Below are 23,755 nucleotides of genomic sequence, written 5' to 3' on the forward strand. Positions count from 1 at the left end.
GAAAACAGTTGGAAGGGAGAGGTTTTCTGAGGCAGCACAGGATGAAATGCAGCATGTGGCTTGGGAAGGGTTCAGCATGGAGCTGGTGTTTGCTGCAGGAGAACGTGAATTTCTGAGAGAGGGTTTTGGAGAGTGCTGGGGGTGTGTGGGAGGCAACGTTCAGTGAGGTTAATCTGATCTTGCTGGGCACAAGAGAGGCAGCATTCACTAACTGGTCTGCAACTGTCTTCCCCAGTTGCATCCCTGGCAGGAGTTCCCATCTCCAGCCGCCTGTTGTGGGGAGCAGGACTGGGCACGGAGCAGGCCCATAATCTTGTCACCCCAAAGTGAGCCTGCCCAGCTCCTAGCACTGGTGCCAGCCTCCTATGGATTTGAACTGTGCACTGCTCTGTTTAATTCCTCTGGATTTATATTAATGGCATTCAAAGTTGTCTGTAGTAGTTGTCTCAGCATTTTGTTGATTTTTTTCATTACCTGATAATTCACGGCTCTGTTCCTGTGCCTCAGGCTGGTGCAAGGACAGCTCTGTGCAAGCCACAGTGGCCCACCCATTGCAGTGCCAGACTGTAAATCTCACTGCTTGCTGCCCTGCCAGGCAGGTCCTTTTCTCCCTGTTGCTTGTTAACTCCAGCAGCTGATGATCATCTTTCCCAGGTTGATGCAATTTTTGTGACACCAGAATTAGTTTTCTGCTGGTTTTATATGCCGTGCTGGGAATGAGTCTCACAGTAACTGCTCTGGCTCAAATTTCCACCCTCAGAGTAATAAGGGCATTAGCCCAATCTTCTCAATTCATTTTGTCCCTGGCATGTTGTTATTTGTAATAAGCTTTGTAAAATGTTGTTAGGCTTTTTCCTGACATAACTGAAGGGTAGACGACCAGACTTTGTGTCTAGAAACGATGAATTTTAATAGCAGTCCTTCAGTGCTGCTTTAGTCCCTTCCAGACTGGCTTCTCCACCCTGGGATTAGCTACAGACAGCCTGTTCCTCCTGCCCAGGAAATGCCTGGCTAGCTCTTGCTCTATCATGCTTGACAGATCCCAGGGACAGGAAAGCATGGTAGTAGCTGCTGCTCCTGTGCGCGTAGGGGAGGTCTTGAAAACATTAGTCCGGTTGGAAATGTGTAGGAATATTACTGGGGTTGACTGGAGCCAAGTCAGAGCTCAGACATCTCTAAGGCTTTTTTAAAAGGTGATATTTAACCCGTGTGTGTGTGTGGCAGAAGCATCCATGGACCAAAACCCTTGAGGGCTTAGGGTTCACCAGCCATGTCAGCCTTCTGCCTCCAAAGGGCTCAGGGCAGCCCTGTGCTCTTGGGGGTGGGAGGGTGAGTCCCTGTGGGAAGGAGACTGGAGGGAGATGCCTGAGCCCATTCCCTTATCTGCTGACTGGCACTGACAGCAAATCACAATTAATTCCTGTGCACCTCGCCTTTGATGTAGCACCCTCAGATAAGGTGGTACATCAAAGAGATAAGGAGATGCTCTTGCATAGCAGGAGAGAGTTGGTGCCAAGACTGCCAGTGCAATGGGAGGAGGGTCATGGGGAGTGCGGGCCTGGGCTTGACCTGAGACCTTCTCTCTCTCCAGCTTTCATCCTCATGATTATTCTGGCCCTCATCCGCATCGGCAGAGGCCAAGCTGAAGGTCACCCGTCCATGGCCCAGCTGTCGGGCATCCGCAATCTGTTTGGGGTGTGCGTCTACTCCTTCATGTGCCAGCACTCCCTGCCATCCCTCATCACTCCCATCTCCAAGAAGAAGCACATCAACAAGCTTGTGGTGCTCGATTACATCCTGATCCTGGCGTTCTACAGCCTCCTGTCCTTCACTGCCATTTACTGCTTCCGCAACGACACCCTCATGGACATGTACACGCTCAACTTCACCAACTGCGAGATCATCAGCGTGGCCTTCATTCGCTACTTCCTGGGCCTCTTCCCGGTCTTCACCATCAGCACCAACTTCCCCATCATTGCAGTGACCCTGCGCAACAACTGGAAGACCCTTTTCCACAGAGAAGGGGGCACCTACCCGTGGGTGGTGGATAGGATTGTCTTTCCTGCCATCACGCTGATTCCCCCAGTGCTGGTGGCTTTCTGCACTCACGATCTGGAGTCCTTGGTGGGGATCACAGGAGCCTATGCCGGGAATGGGATCCAGTATCTCATCCCAGCTTTCCTTGCGTACTGCAGTCGGAAAGACACTCAGCTGGTCTTTGGCAGCGGGACCGTGAACAAGCACCTCTCCCCTTTCCGGCACACCTTCTGGATTGTGTTTGTGCTTATTTGGGGCTTCTCTTGCTTCGTGTTTGTAACTGCGAACATCGTCCTGAGTGAGTCAAAGCTCTGATGAGGGGTAGCAGCACACTCCCTCTGGAGCTCCAGAGACTCCAGCATTTCAGCTCCCCCTCTGGAACTGTGCAGTGAGGGGGAGAGGCAGTGTGAAGGGAAGTTTCCAGGCCGTTGGCTTGGTGACACAGACTTTTCTTCACTCCACTTTGGGTGTGGATGGAGTGGACTCAGCCTTGTTACAGTTCTGGTTCTCAGACGAAGCCCTGGGGCTGAGCCCTCGGCAGCCTGCACCATTAAACAGTGTCCAGCCATTCCTGCCTTTGGCTCTGTCAGAGCAGCACATTCTCTGTCTGTCCCTCCCTGGCTCTCTGTGTGCTGCTGGTCTCAGCACACAGGAGACAGCCTTGGCTGCATCACTAAATGTCCCTTCTCCCAAAGGCAGGAATGTGCTGTGCAGAATCCAGCAGGAGTTTGGGAGAACTGAGTCTCTTCTTTCTGCTGAGACTCCTTCAGACCAACCTTCTGTGCCAGCGGAAGGAAAACATAAGGGTGGAAATAGACCTAATTCAGAAGGAAATAATTTTGTGCTGTTACACTTTCTTTTTGTAGAAGCATTATCATGTTTATGCACATTGCCTGGGATTGGGGATCTTTTGCTTAGAGCTGGATTTCTCCAGCCTGGGAGTTTACATTCACACTTCCATCCTGTTCTCCAGTGCTGTGGCAGCCCATTTGGGCAGAGCAGTGCCCCTCTGCATGCAGGGTACAGCTCTTTCCACTGGAAAGGAAATCAGCCTTGCTTCCCTCAGCACCGGTTTGCGACTCTGAGCTTTCCACCGGGCAGAGCCCTTCTCCCTTTCTCAGCTTTGCCCGGGGCTGGTACAAGCAGCCAGACCCTGACTCCAGCGGCCGGGATCGGTGTGGGCTGGGGAGATGCTAATTACCCAGTCCTGACACGCGAGAGGCTCCGGCTGTGCACACTGATGCGTTCCCGGCTCCCGCGCTGGGTAATTAGCCTTGAAACGAGGTGGGTGTTAACTCAGGGGAATGAGCCGGTGCCAGGAGGAAGTGCTGTGCCCTGGCTCAGCCCTGCCTGCAGCAGCAGAGCTCCCGAAACAAGGGAGCAAAACCTGAAACCCTGCTGGAACTGGGCTTGAATTCCCCCTCTTGTCTTTCTGCACAGGGTCAGGGTGGGCTTTGGGCTGCTCCTGCTCTGCTGCTCTCAGAATTGGGCTGCTCCTACCTTAGGCAGCTCTAGGTGAGTCTGCTTTTAGGATGAGTGTGGTCACTGTAACACCACACTCTGTCTTCGGGTCCTGTGTTCAGAAGCCCTTGGGCACAGATCATCCAGGGTTTCCTGACAGAAGGAAGAACTCTAAAAGTTTTCACCTGAACTATTTTAACCCCCCTGTTACCAAAGCAGGTTCAAAGCCAGGTGCATGTCAGATCCTCCTGCCCTCTGCACTTGCTGCAGTATTAAATGTCATCGCTCACTAAAGCAAGCTTTGAACTGCAGCTCTTTTTAATCAAGCTCTGTTTTCAAGTAGGACTTTCTGGTTTCCATATGACCTGAAGTGCTCCTCCTGGGGGAATATGCAAGTACCTGGAGCTGTATAAAACCACTTCATGGCTTTTAAAGCAAAACCCTGCACCTCTCAAGCCTGAGCACCGCCACTGTGTCCTTGCCGAGCTGCCTGGAGAGGATCTGGAGGGACTGTTCATCTTCTCTCCAGCTTGATCCCAAACAGGCATTGACAGCCCCTGCTAGTGAGTTTAAACATCCCCAAGTGCTCCTGCAAAGCTGATGTGGTATCTTCAGTACCAAATTAAGAAGGGGTTTTACAGGTAGCTGGTGCTGGTGTCTTGTTTAGGCAGCAGTAGTTTGGGGGGCAGATCCATGGGGCAGCTGAGCTGGGAGCCACCTACGTGGCAGCTGGGAGCTGGGCAGAGCTGGAGGGAGGAATTGAATGCTGATGAAATGAGCCTTTTGAAGCTGGAGAGGCTGAGGGGGCTGTTCCTCTGCACGAGTGTGCAGGTGTGGGTTCATGGAGAGGCTGAGGGCTGTCTGCCCTGGGCTGCCCATGCTTTGCAAGGTTCTTGGCTCAGCCCCTGCCCTCCACATGCCCATTTCAGTCTATTGCCTTCACGTTTCATTGCAGCCAGGGAACGGGGCTGTTCTCTGTTGTTTCATCTCCTCTCACCCTCCCCTTCTCAGGGTTGCCCCACTGAGGGGGAAGGGAGGGGGCCCAGCCTGGCACCCTCTTTCCTGCCATCTCTGACATTTAAAGATGTGCCTTCTCTTCCCTGGCCCATGTGTCCCCCTCAACACAGTGTGTGACAGTGACTTCTGAGGGGCTGCACCTCCAAGAGCTGCTGGAATCCAGGTTTTGGATGCAGTGGCATGCTGAGGGCTTGTGTTCCAGCCCCAGCCTTTGCCGTGGTTCCTTACTGGGAAGGGCTTTGCTCCCCAAGGAGCACGAGTGCTTCTCAGATAAAAAACCATGAATTCCTAGACACCTGCTGTCCTTGCACAGCAGCAAAACAAATTGGGAATTGGAATTGGGGTGATTAACAGTAAGAAGCTCTACGGAAGAGAACATTTTTCATATAAAACATGACATAGCAATGCCTTAAAAATTACTGGAGAAAGCAGGAAGGGGATGGTTCAGTGCAGCCAGCACTGGCTGAGGGGATGCTGGGTGACCCCATGGTGCAGGGCATGAGCTCTCTCCTCTCGCTCATCACGAATAAGTCTATTTTTATTTGGCCATTATCAGCACTAACAATTCATTATTACAGATTCACACGTGATGCTTTGTCCTGACTGTAATTAGTTTTACAAAAATGGGATTAAAACCAATAAAATGCACATTATACATCTGGTTTAGTCTGACTTCTTTTTCCATCTCTTTCTTCCTCGTGCTTAGGCACAGAGCAGCTATTCCTGGAGGGGATGGCCGTGATGGATGGGGGTGCAGGCCAAGGAGAAATGGCAAGTGGAGAGGCTAATGGAGACCCTCACCTCTTCTCTATTAGCCTCCTGCAACTCTGGGTGCTAGCTGCAAACTCAATTAAAACATCTGTACTTTCCCCTTCTCAATTATGGCTCTTTACACTTAAAGCCAAACAAATTGGATTGCTCTGCTGCCTCAGGCTGCAAAGGCAGTTTCTGCTAGCAAATTTATTATCACCATAAAGCGCAGCTTGATTTATGTTAAAATATTAAAGCAGATCTTTATGATGGAAATAAACACTTTCTGCTGTGATTCTCTCGAAGGACCTCACAAGCAGTGGCGGATTTTGGGGCTTGGGCTGTAAATCTGAGGCCAAACTGGCATCGGGGAGGAATTCAGTCTATTGCAGTGCTTGGAATAGCAATGGCCAGGGAAAGAAAAACTTTGAACCTGAGAAGAAGCTTTAGGCAAAGCTTGACCACCACCACGGAGCTGCGTGTCCCTGAGGGGATTCAGCTGTTTGAAGGTTTAGGGAAAGTGCTCACCAGCCTTTTTCCTGGATGGATTTGGGCAGCCCAGGAGCTGTCAGTGGCTCAGGGAAGGGCACCTGCTGCAGGGTCTCAGCTGGGGAAGGTTTTGTGCCATGGCTTTGGCCTGGCAGGAGGCAGTAACCAGGAGGTGGCTGCACCTGCTGCTCCCTCAGGCATCCTCAGGCACAGGCATGGCAGCTGTCCCCAGCACCTTCCTGGCCCCGTATCTGTCCTGGATTGTGATTTAACCAGTTCCCTCTGCCTTAACCTGAGTTACCATCTCCCATAGCAGCACCAGCATCTCCTTGCCGTTGGAACCCCTTCCCAGTGGCTGACCTGTGCTGATCTGCTTCATTCCCCCTCTCCTCATCAGGATGGATCTTATGATGCTGAGCAATGGGGCAGTGAAAATAGGACCTGCCATGGAGATGTCAGAGCTGGCAGAGGCAGGGGGTGGGTTTGGGGGGACACTGCCCACCCCCCGCAGTGGGGCTGAGCCCCAGAGGTGGGTGCCCAGCAGTGATCCAGCCATATTTCTCTCTGCACAGCAGCCCACAGCCTCCTGGGGTGTCCCGGGTGCCAGAGCAGGCTGAATTAAAAAGTGATTGATTAGACAATTTCACCAAAAAGAAATAATATCCCTCAACGTCTGTTAAACACTAAATTACCCAGCCCCTCTTTGGAAAGCTTTGCTACGCGGTGCTTCCAGACTACTGCTTCCCTGAAGCTTTGTTCCTTGTGCACCCAGGAGCAGGGAAATGCTGCAGGAGCAGCTCGGCCCTTCCTTGGTCCTTGGGGGTCACAGATCCCACCGGCTCTGGGCTGGTCATGCCCCAAACACCTCCTTTCCCACCAGTGCCCAGCACCTGGCACCAGGAATGGGAGAAAAACTGTGCTTTTCCATCCCAATTAGCATGTAAAGATGATTATGCAAATGCCACCATGATGGCCAGGGACGTGGGCATTCACATGGGGCACCCTGAATAGCCCTGGCCTTAGACCGGGTGCTGACACCCAATCCTGAGGCCACCTCCCCTGCGAGCACCCCCTGCACCCCATTTGCCCTGTTCCTCGCTGTCCTCAGCCTTCCACAGCGTACTCCTTCAATAAAACATGAAGCAGATCCATTTGGCTTCTGCTGAGTCACCAGGGACATCACTAATTAATTCAAAACGTGGGTTGGGGATTTTGGATACTTTTTTCCCTTTTCTGCTCCCCTTTGCTGTTACAGCCCCAACCCCAGCTGAGGATTGACTGCAGCTGTGTGTGCTGGCTTCCTCGAGCCAGAGAGCCGCAATTTGAGGGAAAGTTCCCAAGGCCACACTGGAGCTTCCCGGGGACCAGCGTGTCACCCGACGAGGCATCGGGGCACTCAACTGGGAAGAGCTGCCCCAGGTGAATGGGTGCCATCACCTGGGGCAACCTGGATGAATACCCTCCTCTTCCACCGGATTTATTTATTTATGGCCTTTATTTATACACCAGCACCTCCCACCCTCGCCAGGAGGCTTGGAGGGGCTGCCAAAACAATTAAGAGACAATTGCGATGATAAAGAAGTAAAGGGAATTAAAGCGCCGGCACCAGTGTGTGATGGCAGCCAGGCTGGGGGATGGGGGACTGGCTGGATTTAACCCCAGACAGATGGATGGACAGCCAGATACTGCCAATGCTTTTGAGCCTGGACCACGCGTGGCCGGGCCCTTCTGGACCTCCTCGGGGCTTTGCAGCCGTCCCTGCGGCAGGGTTGGGTGTCCCGGGGCAGTCCCTGCCATCGTCCCCTCGCTGTTACCGGCCCCGGCTGCTCGGTGGCTGCCAGCAACCCCCAACAACTGCGTTTTAATCGGGAAAGAAGAAAAAAGGAGGAAAAAAAAAAAAAAAAAAAGGAGCTCTAGAGCAGCTTCCTGAGATGTTCATGGAGGAAGGCGATGCCAAACCGGCTGGGAAGAGGGGCTGAGGGCTGGCATCTCCCTGGGACAGCCTGCCAGCCAGTCACGGGCAGCTCCGTGTAGTCCTGGTGCTGCTCTGGGATGGGGCTGGAATCTCCCGGCAAAGCCCTGGCTGCAGCCCGGAGCCCCGGAGCCTCAATTCCCATTTCCCAAAGACCCTCTCCCCTGCCTGTGAGTCACGGCCGCCTCTGCTCGCGCCCCAGCCCGGCAGGGAAAGGACTGTGTCAGACGTACTTGAAGAGAAGAATTAAACCCTGCTCATCTATCACACCTGATTTATGGCTCCATCAGCCTGGAAGGAATTTTTCCCTTTCTCATTCCCCACAGAACACCTCCCGGGGCTGCTGTGCCGAGCTGGAGATCCCTGCCAGGCTGCCGTGTGTAGCCGTGACCCGAGCCCAGGGCCATCAGTGCCCAGCACCCCAAAACCTGAGCAGGGGGCAGGAACCCCGGCTCCAGTGCTCGGCTCCAGCCTCTGCACAGGCTGACGGCTCCTAATTACCCCTCAGCGCAGTTGCCATTTGCCTTTTCCAGCTTTCCTTTGCCGGTGGGACGAGCCCGTGCCCCGGCTCAGCAGTAACGGGACACGGACGGGGAGGGGGTGCACAGCACCACGAATATTCATAGGAATCCATGATACCAAGGGCAGCCCCGGAGGATGGAAGAAGGGTCCCCAGACAGCTGAAAATGTCTTTTTAATGACCTGGACGTGGCGTTTCGAGTCCCTTTGAATGAAAACAAAACGTGACGGCAAAACGGCGGCGATGCGTTTGGCGTCCCCGATGCCAGCCCTGCCTGTGGGGAGAGCTCGACCCAGCATGTACCAGCCTTTGCCAGGCTACTCCGACTCCCCCAAAGAGCGCACCGGGACCCGCCGAGCCGCTTGGAGCATCCCGCTGCCGGCGGTGCAGGACCCCGGGAGGCCGGAGCCCGGCCGGGAGCCGCTGGCTGGCCCGTGGGGACACCCGGGCAAAGGGCAGGCAGAGGGGTGCGAACACCCCCCTGTCCCCCCATCACACCTCCGACTCCAGGCTGGAGACCCGCCGCCAGGACCCGCCGGCGCAGGGACTCGCCACCCCGCGGGCCACCAGCGGGTCCCTCCTCTCCGCCCCCAGCGCCCGCAGAAAGGCCAGCTCCCCGCGCCTCCCACAGTCTCTGCAGGCGCTGTCCCAGCGCCCGGACCCCCGGTCACAGGGGTGCACCCCGGGGTGCTCCCGGGGCGGCGGGGACCCCCGCGAGAGGTGTCCCGCGTAGAGGGGCAGGTTGGCGTAGGAGTTCATGCAGGCGTGGGGCGCGCACGCCGGCACGGTGGCGGTGGCACGGGGGTTTTGCCGGCAAGCCTCCCGGTAGGACGGCAGCCTGGTCACGGGCGAGCGCGGTGGGAGCCGGCCAGCGGCCTGTGGACAGCGGGAGCCGCAGCCGTAGCCGGCCTCGGCTTCGGGGAAGAGGTCGGGCACGTCGGTGCGGGCGGGCGGGCGAGCGGCCCCGCAGCGCCGCAGCCCCCCGGGACGCCGCTTCTCGCCGCGCCCCCCGGGCGCCCTGGCCGAGCTCGCCCACCGGTTCGGCTTCTCCCGCTCCATCACGGCCGCCTCCTGCCGCGCCGGCTCGCCTCTGGCTCTGCAAGTCCTGGTGACTTTCGGGAAGGCTCCGCGAGAGCAGGATGGAGGCAGGAAGGCGCTGCCCACCTCCCGCTTTTTCTCCGCTTCCGAGAGCAGCCGAGGCAGAGTCCCTGAGCTCCCGTGTGCCCCGTCCCTCTGGAGCAGGGGGTTGTTTTGGAGCCGGTCCCCCCGCCCCGATGGCCGCTTGTGCTCCCTGTAGATGTCCGGTGGTGGGAGGTCCCTGGGGGATGTGGGGGGCGGGAGGGGAGCCCCGACATGGTTCCCCACCAGCACCTGCTCCCCATAATCCCCTCCTGGGGAAGTCTTCACCAGGAGGTGGGGGAAACCTGTAAGGGCTTCATCCCCTACACAGCCACCCCGAAACTTCAAGGGGTGTAGCAGGTGGAGGTGCTCGTTTGCCCCTCTCCAGTTCTCCTCCCCGTGCAGACGGGAGTCCACAGGGATGGGCTGGGGCAGCGGCAGCCCCAGGGGAGCACCCTTGGGAGCGTAGGCTCTCCCCAGCCTCTCGGTGGGGTGCGGGCCAGAGGGGGGGCCCCGGTGTGCGCCGGTGCTGTTCTGCACCACAAGCTGGGGTGTCCTCAGGGAGAAGGTGGTCTGGAGGCGCTCGCTGTGGTTGCTCCAGTCCTCGATGGTGCGGGTGGCCTGCTCCAGCGAGCCGCCCACGCTGGCCGTTGTCACCATCTCCTTGGCAGCCTGCAGCATCTTCAGCACGTTGGCCTGGGCTGAGCTGGCAGTGACATCGGGTGTGGGCGCCCGCCCGGGGCTCGACAGGCTCTGAACCCCATTGAAGCAGCTGTAGATGCCCTGTGGGGAGAAATGGGCCCCCCCACCGTCAGCAAGGTCAGTGGGGTCCTGCCCCCTGAGCCCACCCTCCTGAGCTGAGTTCATGCTGCTGAGGTGAGGTGGCTTCAGAGCACTGATGCCCCCTCCCCAGCATTCCAAGAACTGTCAGGGTGGGTGACACCATCCTCTATCACCCCTTTCCCCAGGGATGCTAATAAGGATGTGGGGTCATTCCAGGAGTGAGCCCTTTCCTCAAAAGCTGGCTTTTCTCACCAAGAGCTCACATCAACACAAACATCTCCAATCCCTCCCATGAGGGTCAAAGGACAATGCCCACCAAGCCGTGTCCATCCCTGTGACACCGTGTGAAGACATTTGCGCCCCTCGAAAGCCCCTGTCAGCATCCCTCACCCTGCTGATGGCCAGGAGGAAGTCAAGCTTGTGGGACTTGGGGACGGAGTGACGCAGCTTCCAGTAGACGAGGTGCTCCCAGGCGAAGACCAGGAGGCTCAGCCCCATGGCCACCAGCAGCATGTAGAAAACCCCGGCCATGTTGTCGATGTCCAGCTTGCTGCTCATCACCTCATTCTTCTCATTCTGGCAGATCCCTGACAGCCAAACCGTCTCCAGCTTCTGGGTCTCGCCTGGGACACGCACAACGGTGCAGGGGGTGAAAATCCACCCTTGGGAATCACCTTCCCAAGCACGTCCTTGCCCCTCTCCACCCCACTGTGGGTAGAGGAGGAGAAGGAGACCCTTGAGCCTCTGGAGCTGTAATCACCTAATGCTTGCTGCTGCCCTTGGCCTGAGCATCCCACCGCCAGGGTCCTCTCCTGACTCTGTCCCCCACCCATGCGCCAGCCACCAGTGCCTACTGTCCTCTTCCCAGGCTTCTCCTCAGGACCCTCAAATCTTGTGCACAGCCATTTCCTGGATTTTACAACCCCAGAGGGAATGACGAGCACAACATCCAGAGGATTTAATATCCCCTGAAAGGAGCTGGTGAAGTCCCTCAGTGCCATCCTGCCATGAGGATGTGAGCCTGGGTTTGAGCACAGGGTTTGAGCCCTGTCCCCTGGGTTAATCTGCAGGGCAGGGGTGGGGTGAGGATGGGGACAGGGCTAACGAGGAGCTCACGCAAGCACCCACCGTCTCCCAGGAACTGGAGCAGGGCCAGGTCGATAGCCCGCTTCCAGTGCGAGTCCTTCTGCAGGGCGATGCCGTAGCCCGTGGTGGCAAACACCTTCCCACTGCCGATGGTCACCAGCTTGCAGCCCTCGTCCTTGCCCGCCATGTAGTTGAGCACCGCCGCGTCGTAGATGAAGGCATCCAGCTTCCTGCCCCACCAACAGGAGGAAGGGTGAGGGGGGGTCTGAAAGCCCATTTTTGGGGGAGGGCTGTGCCTATTTGGGGAAGCTCTATCCCTTTCAGAAAGCTGTAGCCCATCTGGAGGGGGTTCTATGTGCTCTTGGGGCCCCTGACCCATCCTGGAGAGCTGTAACCGCACTTGGAGGGGAAGTACCCAACCTTGGGGGGAGTTGTATCCCACTTGGGGGAGCCATGCCCCATCTGGGGTGAGCTGCATCCCTTTTGAGGGGAGCTGTATGAAGCTGCACCCCATCTGTAGCAGGTTATGTCCTGTCTGGGGGTCCTGTACTTCATCCAGGGAAGATGTACAGAGCCATACGCAGTCTGGGAGAGCTGTACCCAGCCTGGGGGGCCCACATCCAGTTTGTGGGGGGCTGTACCCCAGTTGAGAAATCCCTTCTCCATCTGGGAGGTCCTGTACCCCATTCCAGGGAGCCATAGTTATTTGGGGGTGCTGTATCCCTTTTGAAGGAGCTCTAAGAACCACACCCCATCTGGAGGAGCCGTACCCCATTTTGAGGCTGGTGAGGGCATCCTCCACAGAGCGCTGGTTGTACTTCACCATGTGGGTGTGCATGTCGGGGTAGTTGCTGCGGATGTTCCTCTCGGTGCTGCCGTTGGGGACAGTGCCAAAGCGGAAGGGTGGGTACTGCTCCTGCGGCCTCTGGAACTGCAATGGGGAGCCTCAGGGGTGGCATCACACAGTGCCCATGTCTTTCCATGTCCCCTCCCCACAGCCAGCCCTCCACTCATGCATTCATGCCCAGCCAACTGGCAGTGATGCGCAGCTTCACACACATCACTGCCAGTAACTTCAAAAAGGGGTTTTTTTAGGGATTTTTTTAGGGCTCCCACCCCAGTGATCAGCCCCACCTTCCTGTCACTCAGCCCCGACACAGTGTCAATGTACTGCTCCTGGATCATGAAGGCAGCCAGGTTGGCTGTGTAGCTGGCGAGGAAGATGACAGCGAAGAAGGCCCAGATGAGCACCATGATCTTGCTGGTGGTGCCCTTGGGATTCTCGATGGGCACTGAGTTGTTGAAGACCAGAGCCCACAGCAGCCACACGGACTTGCCGATGGTGAAGGTGGGACCTCCCGGCCCTGCAGGGACAGGGAACAGAGGGGACAGTTGTCAGCCCAGCCAGGGGTGTGTCCCCCCTCCCAGCTCCCAGCTCCCACCTGCCCAACTCACTCTTGCCACTGGTGAGGTTCTGGTTGTAGCCAACGGGGCTGAAATACTCGAACACGAAGACGGTGATGGCCACCACGGTGAGGCACATGACGAACATCATGACCCACACGGCTGGACTATAAGGTTCTGCAAAGCAAGTGGAACTCTGTGAGCCTCCTGGGACATCCCCTGGTCCTCTGAGGACTCCCAGGAGCCCTCCCTGGTGGATGGGGCTCATCCTGAATATTGCCCCTCCTTGGAGAGGAGTCAGAGCGTGGCAGCACCATGGCCAAGCAGCTCCACAGGGAATCAGGAGGGAAGGGGGTTGGTGCAGAGCTGGGGGATGCAGCCCTGCCTAGACCAAATCAGGTCCTCATCAACAGGGAGATGTTTACAAAATGCTGCCCATCTCCAGGGTCACTGCAGGAGAGTTTCCCATGGAATCACAAGTTCTCCCCCGTGATAACTCTGCCCAAAGGACTGTGCCTGCATCAGGCATGGAACCAGCCCCCCAGCCTGCTTAGCCCGTGAGTGGGGACAGGCAATGAGCCACTGCCTGCCCGGGATGATCTGGGATGGAGCAGCAGGAGCACTGGGGATGCATCCGAGCTGTCAGTGCGCGGCCGCCGAGGTCCATTTGTCAGCACGTCCTTCGCTGTCAGGGAGGAGAGGCCTCCCCTGATGGGGGTGTGGCTCATTAGCGCAGAGGCAGGAGACACGGGGACGTGGGGACCGCAGACCCCGGCCCTGCCAAAGCAGGGCAGGATGCTCCGTCTGTCCCCGGGGCTGGTGAAGGCGACCCTGCTTCCTTGGGAGGTTGGGCTCTGTGGTGTGGGGGGGACACGATGAGGAAGATGTGCCCAGGCTGGTGGTCCCACCTTCCATGGCATCCTTAGCAACCACCTGCACCCTCCCCACACAAGAGCCCAGCTCCAGCTGAGCTGGGACGTTGCTGCTGTGCCCTTGCCGAGAGCCTCAAGCCCTGCCCAAGCCGAATTTCCTGACGACCTTGGCCAGCCTCCTCCCCTTCCTAGGCTGCAGCTTTGCTGGTGTAAAACTCATTAAATAAAACTTTTAGCACTGGAGGTTTCCTGCACTTGGCTTAACCACTGGCTCTGGTGACGGTGGCAGAGACGGATCCCCAAAGCAGAGCTCCAAGCTGGCAAATCCCCCCACGTCCCCATCCTCCTCCTCCACACAAAAATGAAGGGGAGAAAACCACTGAGCCCAGCCTCAGTCTCCAGCCTCCATCTCCATAATAAAAGGATTATTCAGACAGGGAAGGAGGAAGCCCCAAAGCTGACAGCACAATCTCCTTCCCTTATGACTTAGGCTTTTTTTTCTTGAAAGTTATTAAAACTGAACAATATTTCCAATTTGCATTTGTAGGGAGCGTGGGATGAACCTGCAGAAAGACGGGGGGACACAGGGCTCACCCAGGAAAGCGGAGGGGGACACGGTGCCGTTGCTCCGGGCCACCATGACGCTGATGCCCGTCTCCACAAAGGGCACGGAGAAATCCACAATCTCAGAGCGCTCCTCGTTGATGGTGAGGGAGCCGATGGCCATGTCTGCACGCTTGTAGTACACCTGGAAAAGGGGAAGGTGGGCTTGGCATGGGCAGAGGGACAAGCAGAGGAACCCAGACCACTTTCCCCAGGCATTTCCTCATCTCCAGCATTTCCAGCCTTAATTTCTGCCTTTACTAAAAAAAAAAAAATTAACTTCTAAAGTTAGCAGTGGCACAGACACAACCTGCTGTGGGGTTGTAAATGTTCATCTGACTCCTCCTCCAAGGAGGAGCTCATGCCAAGCTGTCCCCTGCCCACAGTGCCACCACAGATCTCATCTCCACCAGGAAAGCCTCAGGTCAGGGGTGAGTGGTGCCCTCCAGGGAGTGTTGAAGCGGGGGTCTGAGCCATGCCCACCCCTACCTCACCAATCATGCCATTCCAGACCCCACGGACGATCTTGCCATGTTTGCCATTGGTCACCAGGTAGAGGTCGTAGGAGAACTTCACTGTCTTGGCCAGCTTCTTCAGGATGTCTATGCAGAAACCTTTGCAGCACAGCTTGGTGTAGGGATCCACGAGGCCATCGCCACTGGAAACACACCGGGAAAGATGGGTTGGACCAACCAGAGATGCTCTGAGCACCCTGGACACCACGTGCCAAGGGAGTGGTGGCCAGAATTGTTGAGCTCCATGTCCCTGCTCACCTCTGGGAGGAGTTGGTCTGCTTGCGGCAGGGCACGGTGTTGCGCACGCAGACCCCAGTGCTGGGGTCCGTGTTCTCCACGATGACGAAGGGTCTCTCCTCCAGGGTGGCCACTGTCAGGTGGCGGTTGTCGACCACGGGCTGCATGAAGGAGCCGTAGCGGGGCCACACCGGGTACTTCATGTGGATGATGCCTTTCTCCCACTTGCCCACCTGCCCCCAAGGGAGAGCACATGGTCACCCCAGCAAGGGGCTCTGGGGGATCACACGGGATCCCATATCCATCCTCCCACCTTTGGGGCTTATTCCTGGTGAGCCCCATCTCAGCATCCCTTTCCCCACACACCCCCGGACCACGGGGTGAGGTGTTTCCTCCTGAGCCCCAAGCTTCACACTTGGGTGAACACAAACCTGGCCAAACTTTACCCAAAATACTTTCAAACTAGCAAAAACCCCTTCGCACATCTTGTTTCAGGTCTAGGTGTTTGGCTGCTGTTCTCCAGAGGTGGGCATCTGCGTTTCTGACTGAACTTACCAGCCAAATTGCAGGGGAGAACCATTGCTGCAAACCCCCACCATGGCACCACGGGTACTTTTGGGACCAGCCACGGTACTTTTGGGTTTCACATGGTACAACCCACCCCAGGGTGGGACCCTAGCCTGTGCATGGCCCCAGGCTCACCCTGCCCAGCCACCCCTCAGTGTGCCCATCCCGGGGGGGGCCTGGGGGTCCTACCATCTCCCAGAGCCGGTGCTGGTTGAGCGTGATCACCACCATGGTGGGCCTGACCAGGTAGCCACCTTCATTGAAGGAGAAGTCCCTGTGCTCCCACGTCACATTGAGGAGGTGCCTGGTGGGACACAGAGCCTGTAAGCTCCTGGCTGTGTAGCCCTGCACTGTACAGCCCTCCTCCTCCTCCTTCTCCTCCACCTTCAGCCAGGCTGCCACAGGTCCCATGGAAACATGTGGGGCTGAGAGCTGGGGACCAGCTTTAGCCCCCATGCAAGGGGCAGAGAGGAGCTGGAGAAAGCTCTTCCAGCAAGGAGGCACTGAGGATGATGGTCCACTACAGGGCTGAGGATGCACAGACTGCCACAGCAGCCCCAAGGTGCCACAGAGCTATGAAAACCCCCCTGAGATCCCCAGAGGTCCTGAGTTGCCAAGAAACGTGGGAAAAGGCAAGGGCTGCTCTGGGGAGATGCTGCAGGAGAGTCCCAGCCAAGAGGCATGGACCACCAGCTGCAGCCCTCAGGGAGCATCATCCTTGCTGCCCACCAGCTCTGTACCCCTCCTCCCCTGCCCTTTCCCTCTCTTTTCCCCACTCCTCCCATTTCCCACCCATCCCAGGGGGACCCCAAGCCTCACCGGTAGAAGCTTGTGTTGGTGGCTGTGGCCCTGGTGGGGGTCCAGCAGTCCCGCCCCACCTCTGGGAGGTAGCCATGGGCACGGAAGAAGCTGGCTGCCCCCATGGCAATGATGGCCACCCCATCCCGCACCTTCTGCCTCAGGCTCAGCTTCCAGCTCTCTGTCACCACGCTGATGAGGCCGACAGGGAAGGAGGAGGGCGGCACCTCCATGTTGCCTACTGTCATGCTGGGCACGATCCAGACGTATCCTGGCCCCACAAGCCCAGCTTGTTCCGCCATGGAGAAGAGATACTCGGCCTCCTCTCGGGAGCAGTAAACAATGAGGACCTGGGCATCGATCTGGCGCAGGAGCCGCTGCATCCTGGAGCTGCTCTGCTCCTGGCTCATCTCGAAGGTGAGCACCTCCTGCAGCTCCCAGCCGAAGTAGCTGGCATCCGTGAAGGAGCGGATGACATCCAGGAAGATGTTGTAGCCTGGGTAGAGGCTGGTGATGACAGCAAAGGAGCCCCAGTCGTATTCCTCCAGCACCTTGAAGATCACCTGGATTTGCTGCTCGATGGAGACACCCAACTGCAGGAAAGCTGATCCGGGCTCCTGCGGGAGGAGAGGGGTCAGGGGCTGCTCTGGCGTCATGATCCAGGTCTCTTGCACCTATGCAAGCCTCCTTGAATTTGCCATCATGAAAAGTTTACAATTGCCATGAACCAGTACAGTCCATGGGCTGGAGACACCCAAAATCAGACTGATCCTCCTCCAAAGGACCTCACCCCATGCAAAGGGTCAACTCCTGCAGCCTCATATCCATTTCTGAGCTTATATACCAAAAATTCTTCCATCCTCCAAAGGAGATCAACAGTTTCTCCTTAAACCAGGAGAAAGAGGTGGGCAAGAGCTCTGCCAGGAGCATAAATCCCATCCCTGCTCCGTCTCACTACCTGCAGCCAGAGCCTGTGAAGCTCCTTCCCTCTCGCCCCACCTCCCCGGCCATCTGGCCTCTCATTAGCAAACCTTAATTGATCTGATTCTGTCTTAAATGATTCAGCGAATGGCATTTGCCGAAGGTCACATGCAGGCAGCAGGGTTTTGCCACCCAGACCCCCTCCACCTCCAGAGAAGTAGTCTGGGGTGAGCCCCAGGAAATCCCAGACAGGGAGGAGGAGACAAGATCCCTCCACTGACCCCAAAACATCCAGCCCCTGGAGAAAGATGCAGAAAATCACCTGGACCGCAGCAAAGCCATGGATTATTTTCCATTGCTCCAGGCTCCATCTGAGCCCTCTACACCCACATGAGTCCACTGCCCCCACCAGAGCCCACTGCACCCACTGCCACCCAGCCAAAATGAGCTTTAGGTGCTCCAGGAGCACCAGCGGGTACAGGCAGGGCTGGGGGGGTGCAATCCAGAGGGGTTGGACCCCAAACCACTATGCAAGAAAAGCACAAAATCTGTGCCCTGAAGAAGGGCAGGATCTCCAGCCACAGGAAAGAGCAAGCACTGAAACCCCTCCAGCACCCAGGCCGGGCAGGGTGGGATGAGCCACTATGAGGAGATAACCCAAATCCCCAATGCCCAGCACCCTCCAGCCTGGCTCCAGCTCTCCCTGCCACCAGCACTTCCCAGCAGGCAGGGGACAGTAACTGACAGTGTCTGGTGCCAGCGAGGAGCAGGGAAGACAGAAATCCTGTGTCAGCCATGGTCCACCTGAGATCGCCACCACAGCTGAGCAAGGCTCTTCACGCTGCCCACCCGGCCATTCCAGGGCTGCATCCAGCCCCAGCAGGGTGAGAGGAAGATGAGGTTGTGATCACCTTGCCACTGCCCCAGTAGCCCCAGTGCCACCAACCCAGCACCCCGTGGTGGGCACAGGAAGCAGCACACCAGGGAAGGTCCTTCCACAGGGCGTTAAGGTCCTCTCCCACATCCCATCAACGGGGCCCCTCCTTGAAGTCCCCACCACGTCCCATCACCCCAGCTGGCCACACTGCCACAGCCACTGCCTATTCCTGCCCCTGATCCCAAAGGCTGCAGCCCAGCAGCTCCTCTGCCCTCCAGCATTCCACATCCCTTACATACTCTCTCTAATAATTCCTCATTTCTCTCATCCCGCTTGGAAATACCAAGTGAGGGTCTCACCTTTGGGGTCAGGACCACTGCAGACCCGCCACTGATGCTGATGATGGGGACCTGGGTCTGGGAGGAGATGAAGTCAAGGATCTGGGCCACGGCCTCCGTGCCCACGTTGTCCTCAAAGACGATGCCGTGGATCTTGTGACTGGCGAGGATGTTGCAGATCTGGGTGAGGAGGGTGCTGGGGTTGGTGTTGTTGACGACGACAGTGATGGGGTGGATCTCCAGGGGCATGTCCAGGAAGCTCTGGGGGCTCAGGCGGGAGCGGATGTGCAGGGGGTAGGACGTGCCCCCGAACACCACGGCCACATTGACCACCGGCTCCTCAGGGCCCGGCAGCAGGATGTCCGTGAAGGCAGCCGAGCAGCCCAGCACCATCGACAGTAGCAGAGTGTGCGCCGGCGCTCTGCCCATGTCCACCAGCGCGTCCCTGCCAGCACAGGACACAGCCCCTCGCATCCAGCCGAACACCAGGACCACCAGCCCCACTCACCCCAGCCCTCCCCACTGCCCTGGGGCATCACCATTGCAGGTTGACCCCGGGGGAACAAGGGGACCCTCATCCCTTGGATACTGGATGTGGTGAAGGAATGGCCACAGGGCTGTATTCACCACCCACTGTACCCCTCAGTACTGTGTCACTTGTCTCCAGTCCTATCAAGCACTAACCCTTCACAGAGAGTCCCTGCTTCCCACCACCACCCTGCCCCCATCCCACCACCACCATCTCCCTCCCACTGCCCTCCCACCCCATCCAAAAGCCACCACTGCTACGCTGGTCTGTATTGTCCCTTCAGCTAGGGACAGGGACAGCTGCAAGAGGTGCCAGGAGGGGCTGGCAGCTCCTTGGTGCCTCTCTCTGCAGCAGACAGCCACCCTCAATATTCAAAGGCTTTGCCCTTGAGGAAGGGTTCAGCTCTGCACCCCTCTTACTGAGATTTTGCACATCACAGTCCCTGAAGCAGGTAGTCCCCTGCCTGTCCTGCTGCCTGTCTCCCGCCCATCACACTATCTCAGCCCCTTCTCTGCCACAAAATCCCAACCAATGCACCTGTCTGGCTCCATATCTCCAAGTTTTCCCTCTACACAGCGTCCTTCATCTTTCCTCCTTCTTGTCTTTACCCACAACGTGTGTCCCCTGCTGGTAGTGCCCGCCCAGATGGGACGCCCTTCACACCGTGTCTCTGCTGGCTGCACCCCAAATCCAGGCTCTCAGGGGCTGTTTGGGCACATCCTCCCTGCCAAGTCCGCAGTTCCCCACTGCCAGTGGGTGCTCATGCTGCAGCAGTTGGGGTGACAGTCCCCTGAAGGGGGACACATCCCTGCCCACAGTGATGCACCCCTGTGCAGGAGCTCACCCCTCAGAGCCCACCAACCTGTGGTCAGGGGCATCCAAGCCCCTCTGAGCCCCATTTCCCCCAGGGCTGTCACCCTCGTGCCAAGCTGGGCAGTGGGGAGGGGGACGAGCAGCCCTCCGTGGTGGCACCAGCCACGCGCTGGTGTTGCTTCATGCAGCAAGGTGCCAGCTGGTTCTCAGAAACGTCACTTGCAATTAAAAGCTGCTGTTGCTTAACGTGTTTACAGCACAGCCAGATGCTTCTCTCACTGAGTCCCAGCTGGTTTTGGGGTCTGGGCTGCCCCAGTGACCTGCACCCCAACACTCCTCCGTGCCGCAGTGACGGACACCCCTTCAGCACACTGCGAAAACGCTGCCGGCATGTTGGACTCAAAATGCGCGATTTAAACCCAATGGCTGCCAGGCTGGGCACCCTGCAAGAGCTGCGTGGTGCAGATTTGAGCACCAGGACTGTCACCTCCAGAAGACAAGGAACACAAACCTTACATTTCCCTCCTGTGCCCCATGGGTACCGGGAAGGCTCAGGCAGCTGTCCAGGCACTGATGCTCACCGGGCAGCATCTCTCTCAACCAGGTGAGTTTCATCAGGGAGTCATCAACCCCCAGCACCCACCATCACCCAGCGGGTTCACCCTACCTGACTGCATCCCCCACCCCACTCCCATCACAGCTGGTGGAGCTGCAGGAGCCACAACGCCACACCGATGGCCACGGCCAGGGCCCCTTGGCCAGAGAGGGCAGCAGGTGAGTCATGCCATGCTGGCAGCATCCCATGCTCTGGCACGGCCAGCTCAGTGGCCGGGCAGCCTGCGCTGCCTGCTCCTCACTGCGAATTCCCAAGTATTTTTAGTCCTGTGATAAATAATTCATCGGGAATCCGGCATCAGCTACCCGAGCAGAGAGGAAGGGGAGCAACACACCACCCAAAACAAACAGAACCGCCCTGCCAGCAGCACTGCCCGTCTGAGCCCTCCTCAAGGACGTTTAAATATACTCTGGGCCCTTGTGGTGGCTGATGGGGTTTGCTTGTGCCAGCCCTGGCACCTCACCTACTCCAGGGCCCTATCCTCCTCTTCCTCAACCCAGCTCTTGCCCAAGCTCAGGAGCCTCTTCCAGTACCGAGTAATCCAGGCACAGAGCAGCGGACGCCCCTTGCGATGCCAAGCTCTGTCACCCCCTGCTCCTGGCTGTGACTGGGGACAGGGTTCAGCAATCTGGTTTCCCATGGACCAAGCCACAGGTGGAAAATATCCCCATCCCTCACAGCCAGAACGCACTGGAGCGGCAGAGGGGAGGTGGGCACGGGCTCATCCCATCGTTCAGCCAGTGCTGAGGCAATCAGGGCAATGAACTTCCATCCTTCCCAGGAACCCAGTGCCACCATGCAGAGTCAGGCTGGCTCACCACAGCCTTTGGCAGACATGGAAGAGGATGGAGGGGTTTAAGGCCAGAGAGCCCATGGCTGGCAAGGGGTCCATGCACAGCTTGGAGACAGGGCCACTCCAAAATGGCCGAATTTGGGAGGCAAAGGGCAGCCAGCTCCTCCAGCCCAGCCAGCACCATGCGTTTCCAGCCCATTGTTTCTCGTACTGAGCTAGAGGGGTCCAGGAAAATTTGGGTTTTTGGCGGGGGATGACAGATTGCAGGAAAGTGGTGGAGGCTGAGGAGAAACTGAGAACATCCCTGAGCTACTGCCAGAGCTGGGGCTGCTCTTGGGCTCAGCACAACACAGCAAAGCCCTGCTGACTTCAAAGAAAACCCACATTTTCCAACCCCTCGTAGGAAGCACTGCAGAATCGGTCCCTTTGGAAAAGGCTTTCCCAAAAGGGAGGTTTTCCAGCCGGGTGAAGCGCCAGTGGCCAGTCTGGGTCAGGAAGAAGGTGGCCATGGCCAGGAGACTGGGCAAGGCAATGCCACCTCCTGGCAGCCTCCCCAGAGGACACCACAAAGCTGCTTGATGGCTTTGGCACTTGTTTTTGTTGCTTTGGGGTAGTTTTGAGCAGGTTAATCCCCTTCCTAGGCACAGCTTCCTCTGGTGCACCAAACTCACAGAAGCCTCACGCTAAAGGCACCGATAGAACCCCTACCTCCCACCAGACCCTGAGATGTCATTTTTAATGCAACAGGGAAAGTTTGCTCCTAATTTTAAACCTCCTTTTTTGCCCTCACTCCCTCCCCTGCTCCAAGAGAGGGAGAGCTCATGCAGATATTTTGACCTCAGGAAGAGGAGAAATAAAATTCCGACACGCAAAATATCATTCAGGAAAGAGAAACCTTATCCCCCAAAAAAAGCCTCCGAGCCTGAAATCAGAGGGAAAACGCAGCCTGCGCCAGGGGATGGGGAAGTGCTGCTGATGGACGGAAAGGACAGAGCGAAGCCAAACCTGGCAGGAGCCAGGTGGGGAAGAGAGGCGGCACAGAGGAGGGCACCAGGATGTGCCAGGGCTTGTCATTGCCCCGATGGGGACACCCCTGTGGAACAAGGAGACCACGATGAAGCCCCTCAGAAGGGGAAAAAGCAGCAAAACCTCCTCAAAGACAACTCATCACCATCCCTGTCCCCATGCAGGGGGGATGACTCGGGAGAGAGAAGCACTGGCAGCCCCCGGCAAGCACCGTCTCCTTTCAACCTTCATCCGTCACCACCCGGGATCACCCTCCTCTTCCTCATCACCCTCCCCTTCCTCGCCCGCACCTCCGACAGCAACAGTTGCGGGCCGGGGGCTGCGGGCCGGGGCGATGGTGAGGGCCCCACACACGCACGCACCTAAACGCAGCTTAAAAAGGTCGAATATGGATTAACCAAAAATAAACGCCAAGTGTCCTGCCTGCCGCTGGGTTACGCAAGGTGGCGGCGGGGGACACAGGGCTGGCGGCACCCAGGGAGGTCTCCTCAATTTTTCCTGCCTCCCACTCCCCCCAAAACCCCCCAGAACAGCGCCCAGGATGAAGGCTCATTTCTGTCCCGTGCCCGGGATGGGGAACGGCAGCTCTGGGGATGCGGGGGGATGCTGAGGTAGGGAGAGACGGACGGGGAAAGCCCCCACCCCAAAAAAACAACCGCCTCATCCCTAAAAGTTGCTGGCGGCGATGGCGGGGCGGCAGCGGAGCCCGTCGGGCCCCGGTTGCCCCCAGCCCGCCCGGTACTTACGGGACCGCCGCTGCTCGGTGCCTACATGCCCCGCGGCTCCGGCGGGGCTCGTCCCACCGGGGGCTCGGCTCTTCCAAAGCTTCTCCTCCTGCGGGGCAGCCCCCCGGGGCAGGGTCAGCCCCCGCCGCGGCTGGCGGGGTGCTCCGGCGGCCGCCGTCGGTCCCGGCTCGTCCTTGGCGGCGGCGGCGGCGGCGGCGGCTCTGCAGCGGCGGCTGGAGGCAGGGACGGGAGCGGAGGAAGGAGGGAGCGGGAGCGGAGCGGGTGTGCACGGGGGGGGGCCCGGTGGCAGCAGGTGTCTCGGCGACCTCCGAGCCCCGGCAGCCATCTCCCCCCGCCCCGGCACCGGCGGGGCTGCCCGGGCGGGACGGTCGGGAGGAGCGCGGAGGGATGCGGGGATGGAGGCTGGGGGGAGCCCGGGGGCGGTGGAAGGACAGGACGTGTGTCCTCCCGCCTCGCCGCAACTTCGGGGCTGGCCGCCAGCCCCGGTGGAAGGGGGGGGACGGGGGACGGACAGCCCTCCCTCCAGAAACCGGCCCGCCTCTCCTGGCACCGGGGCCGGCCCCAGTGCCGGAGAGAGAAGAGGGCAAGACCCCCTCCTTTCCTTCGCCCCTCTCCTCCATCTCCAGGAGGGAAAACCCATGGCAAAATGGCACAGACGCCGTCTCTGGGCACTGCCCGTCCCCAGTCCCAGGGAGGGCTGGAGGAATGCGGTTGGACTCCTTCCCTCCCGCCAGTATCTTCCATCCCTTTGGTGACTGAAGTGGTGGGCACTGGCCAGCTGCCCACCCTGGTGCCCCCCAGCCGGTGCAGGATAGCCTCAGGGTCCCCATCGGTCACAGGGAGGGGGGTGACTGAACAAAGCCCCC

The 23,755-nt window shown here is 58.1% G+C and overlaps 2 protein-coding genes across 4 annotated transcripts in view; one reads left to right on the forward strand and one right to left on the reverse strand.

The window, feature by feature from the left end:
- Window positions 1-5,172, forward strand: part of TMEM104 (transmembrane protein 104) — a 43,831-nt gene extending 38,659 nt beyond the window's left edge. For all 3 annotated transcript variants that reach the window (XM_048323677.1, XM_048323679.1, XM_048323678.1), the window contains exon 10: window positions 1,592-5,172. In XM_048323677.1, the coding sequence (XP_048179634.1) occupies window positions 1,592-2,352 (761 nt within the window). In that variant the 3' untranslated portion in view covers window positions 2,353-5,172. The remainder of the gene's footprint in view (window positions 1-1,591) is intronic.
- Window positions 5,173-8,402: 3,230 nt separating this feature from the next.
- GRIN2C (glutamate ionotropic receptor NMDA type subunit 2C) lies at window positions 8,403-23,705 on the reverse strand. Its single transcript, XM_048323676.1, has 13 exons — window positions 22,890-23,705; window positions 18,388-18,811; window positions 16,252-16,847; window positions 15,622-15,736; window positions 14,887-15,098; window positions 14,603-14,771; window positions 14,105-14,258; window positions 12,690-12,815; window positions 12,369-12,598; window positions 12,005-12,165; window positions 11,277-11,464; window positions 10,539-10,771; window positions 8,403-10,148 (listed from the first exon to the last, which is right to left on the reverse strand). Exons 1-13 carry the CDS (start codon window positions 23,507-23,509, stop codon window positions 8,739-8,741), a joined length of 4,638 nt encoding a protein of 1,545 aa, XP_048179633.1. The 5' UTR covers window positions 23,510-23,705; the 3' UTR covers window positions 8,403-8,738.
- Window positions 23,706-23,755: the final 50 nt, after the last annotated feature.

Source organism: Corvus hawaiiensis, chromosome 19, assembly GCF_020740725.1.
Source record: "Corvus hawaiiensis isolate bCorHaw1 chromosome 19, bCorHaw1.pri.cur, whole genome shotgun sequence".
Lineage (NCBI taxonomy): Eukaryota > Metazoa > Chordata > Aves > Passeriformes > Corvidae > Corvus > Corvus hawaiiensis.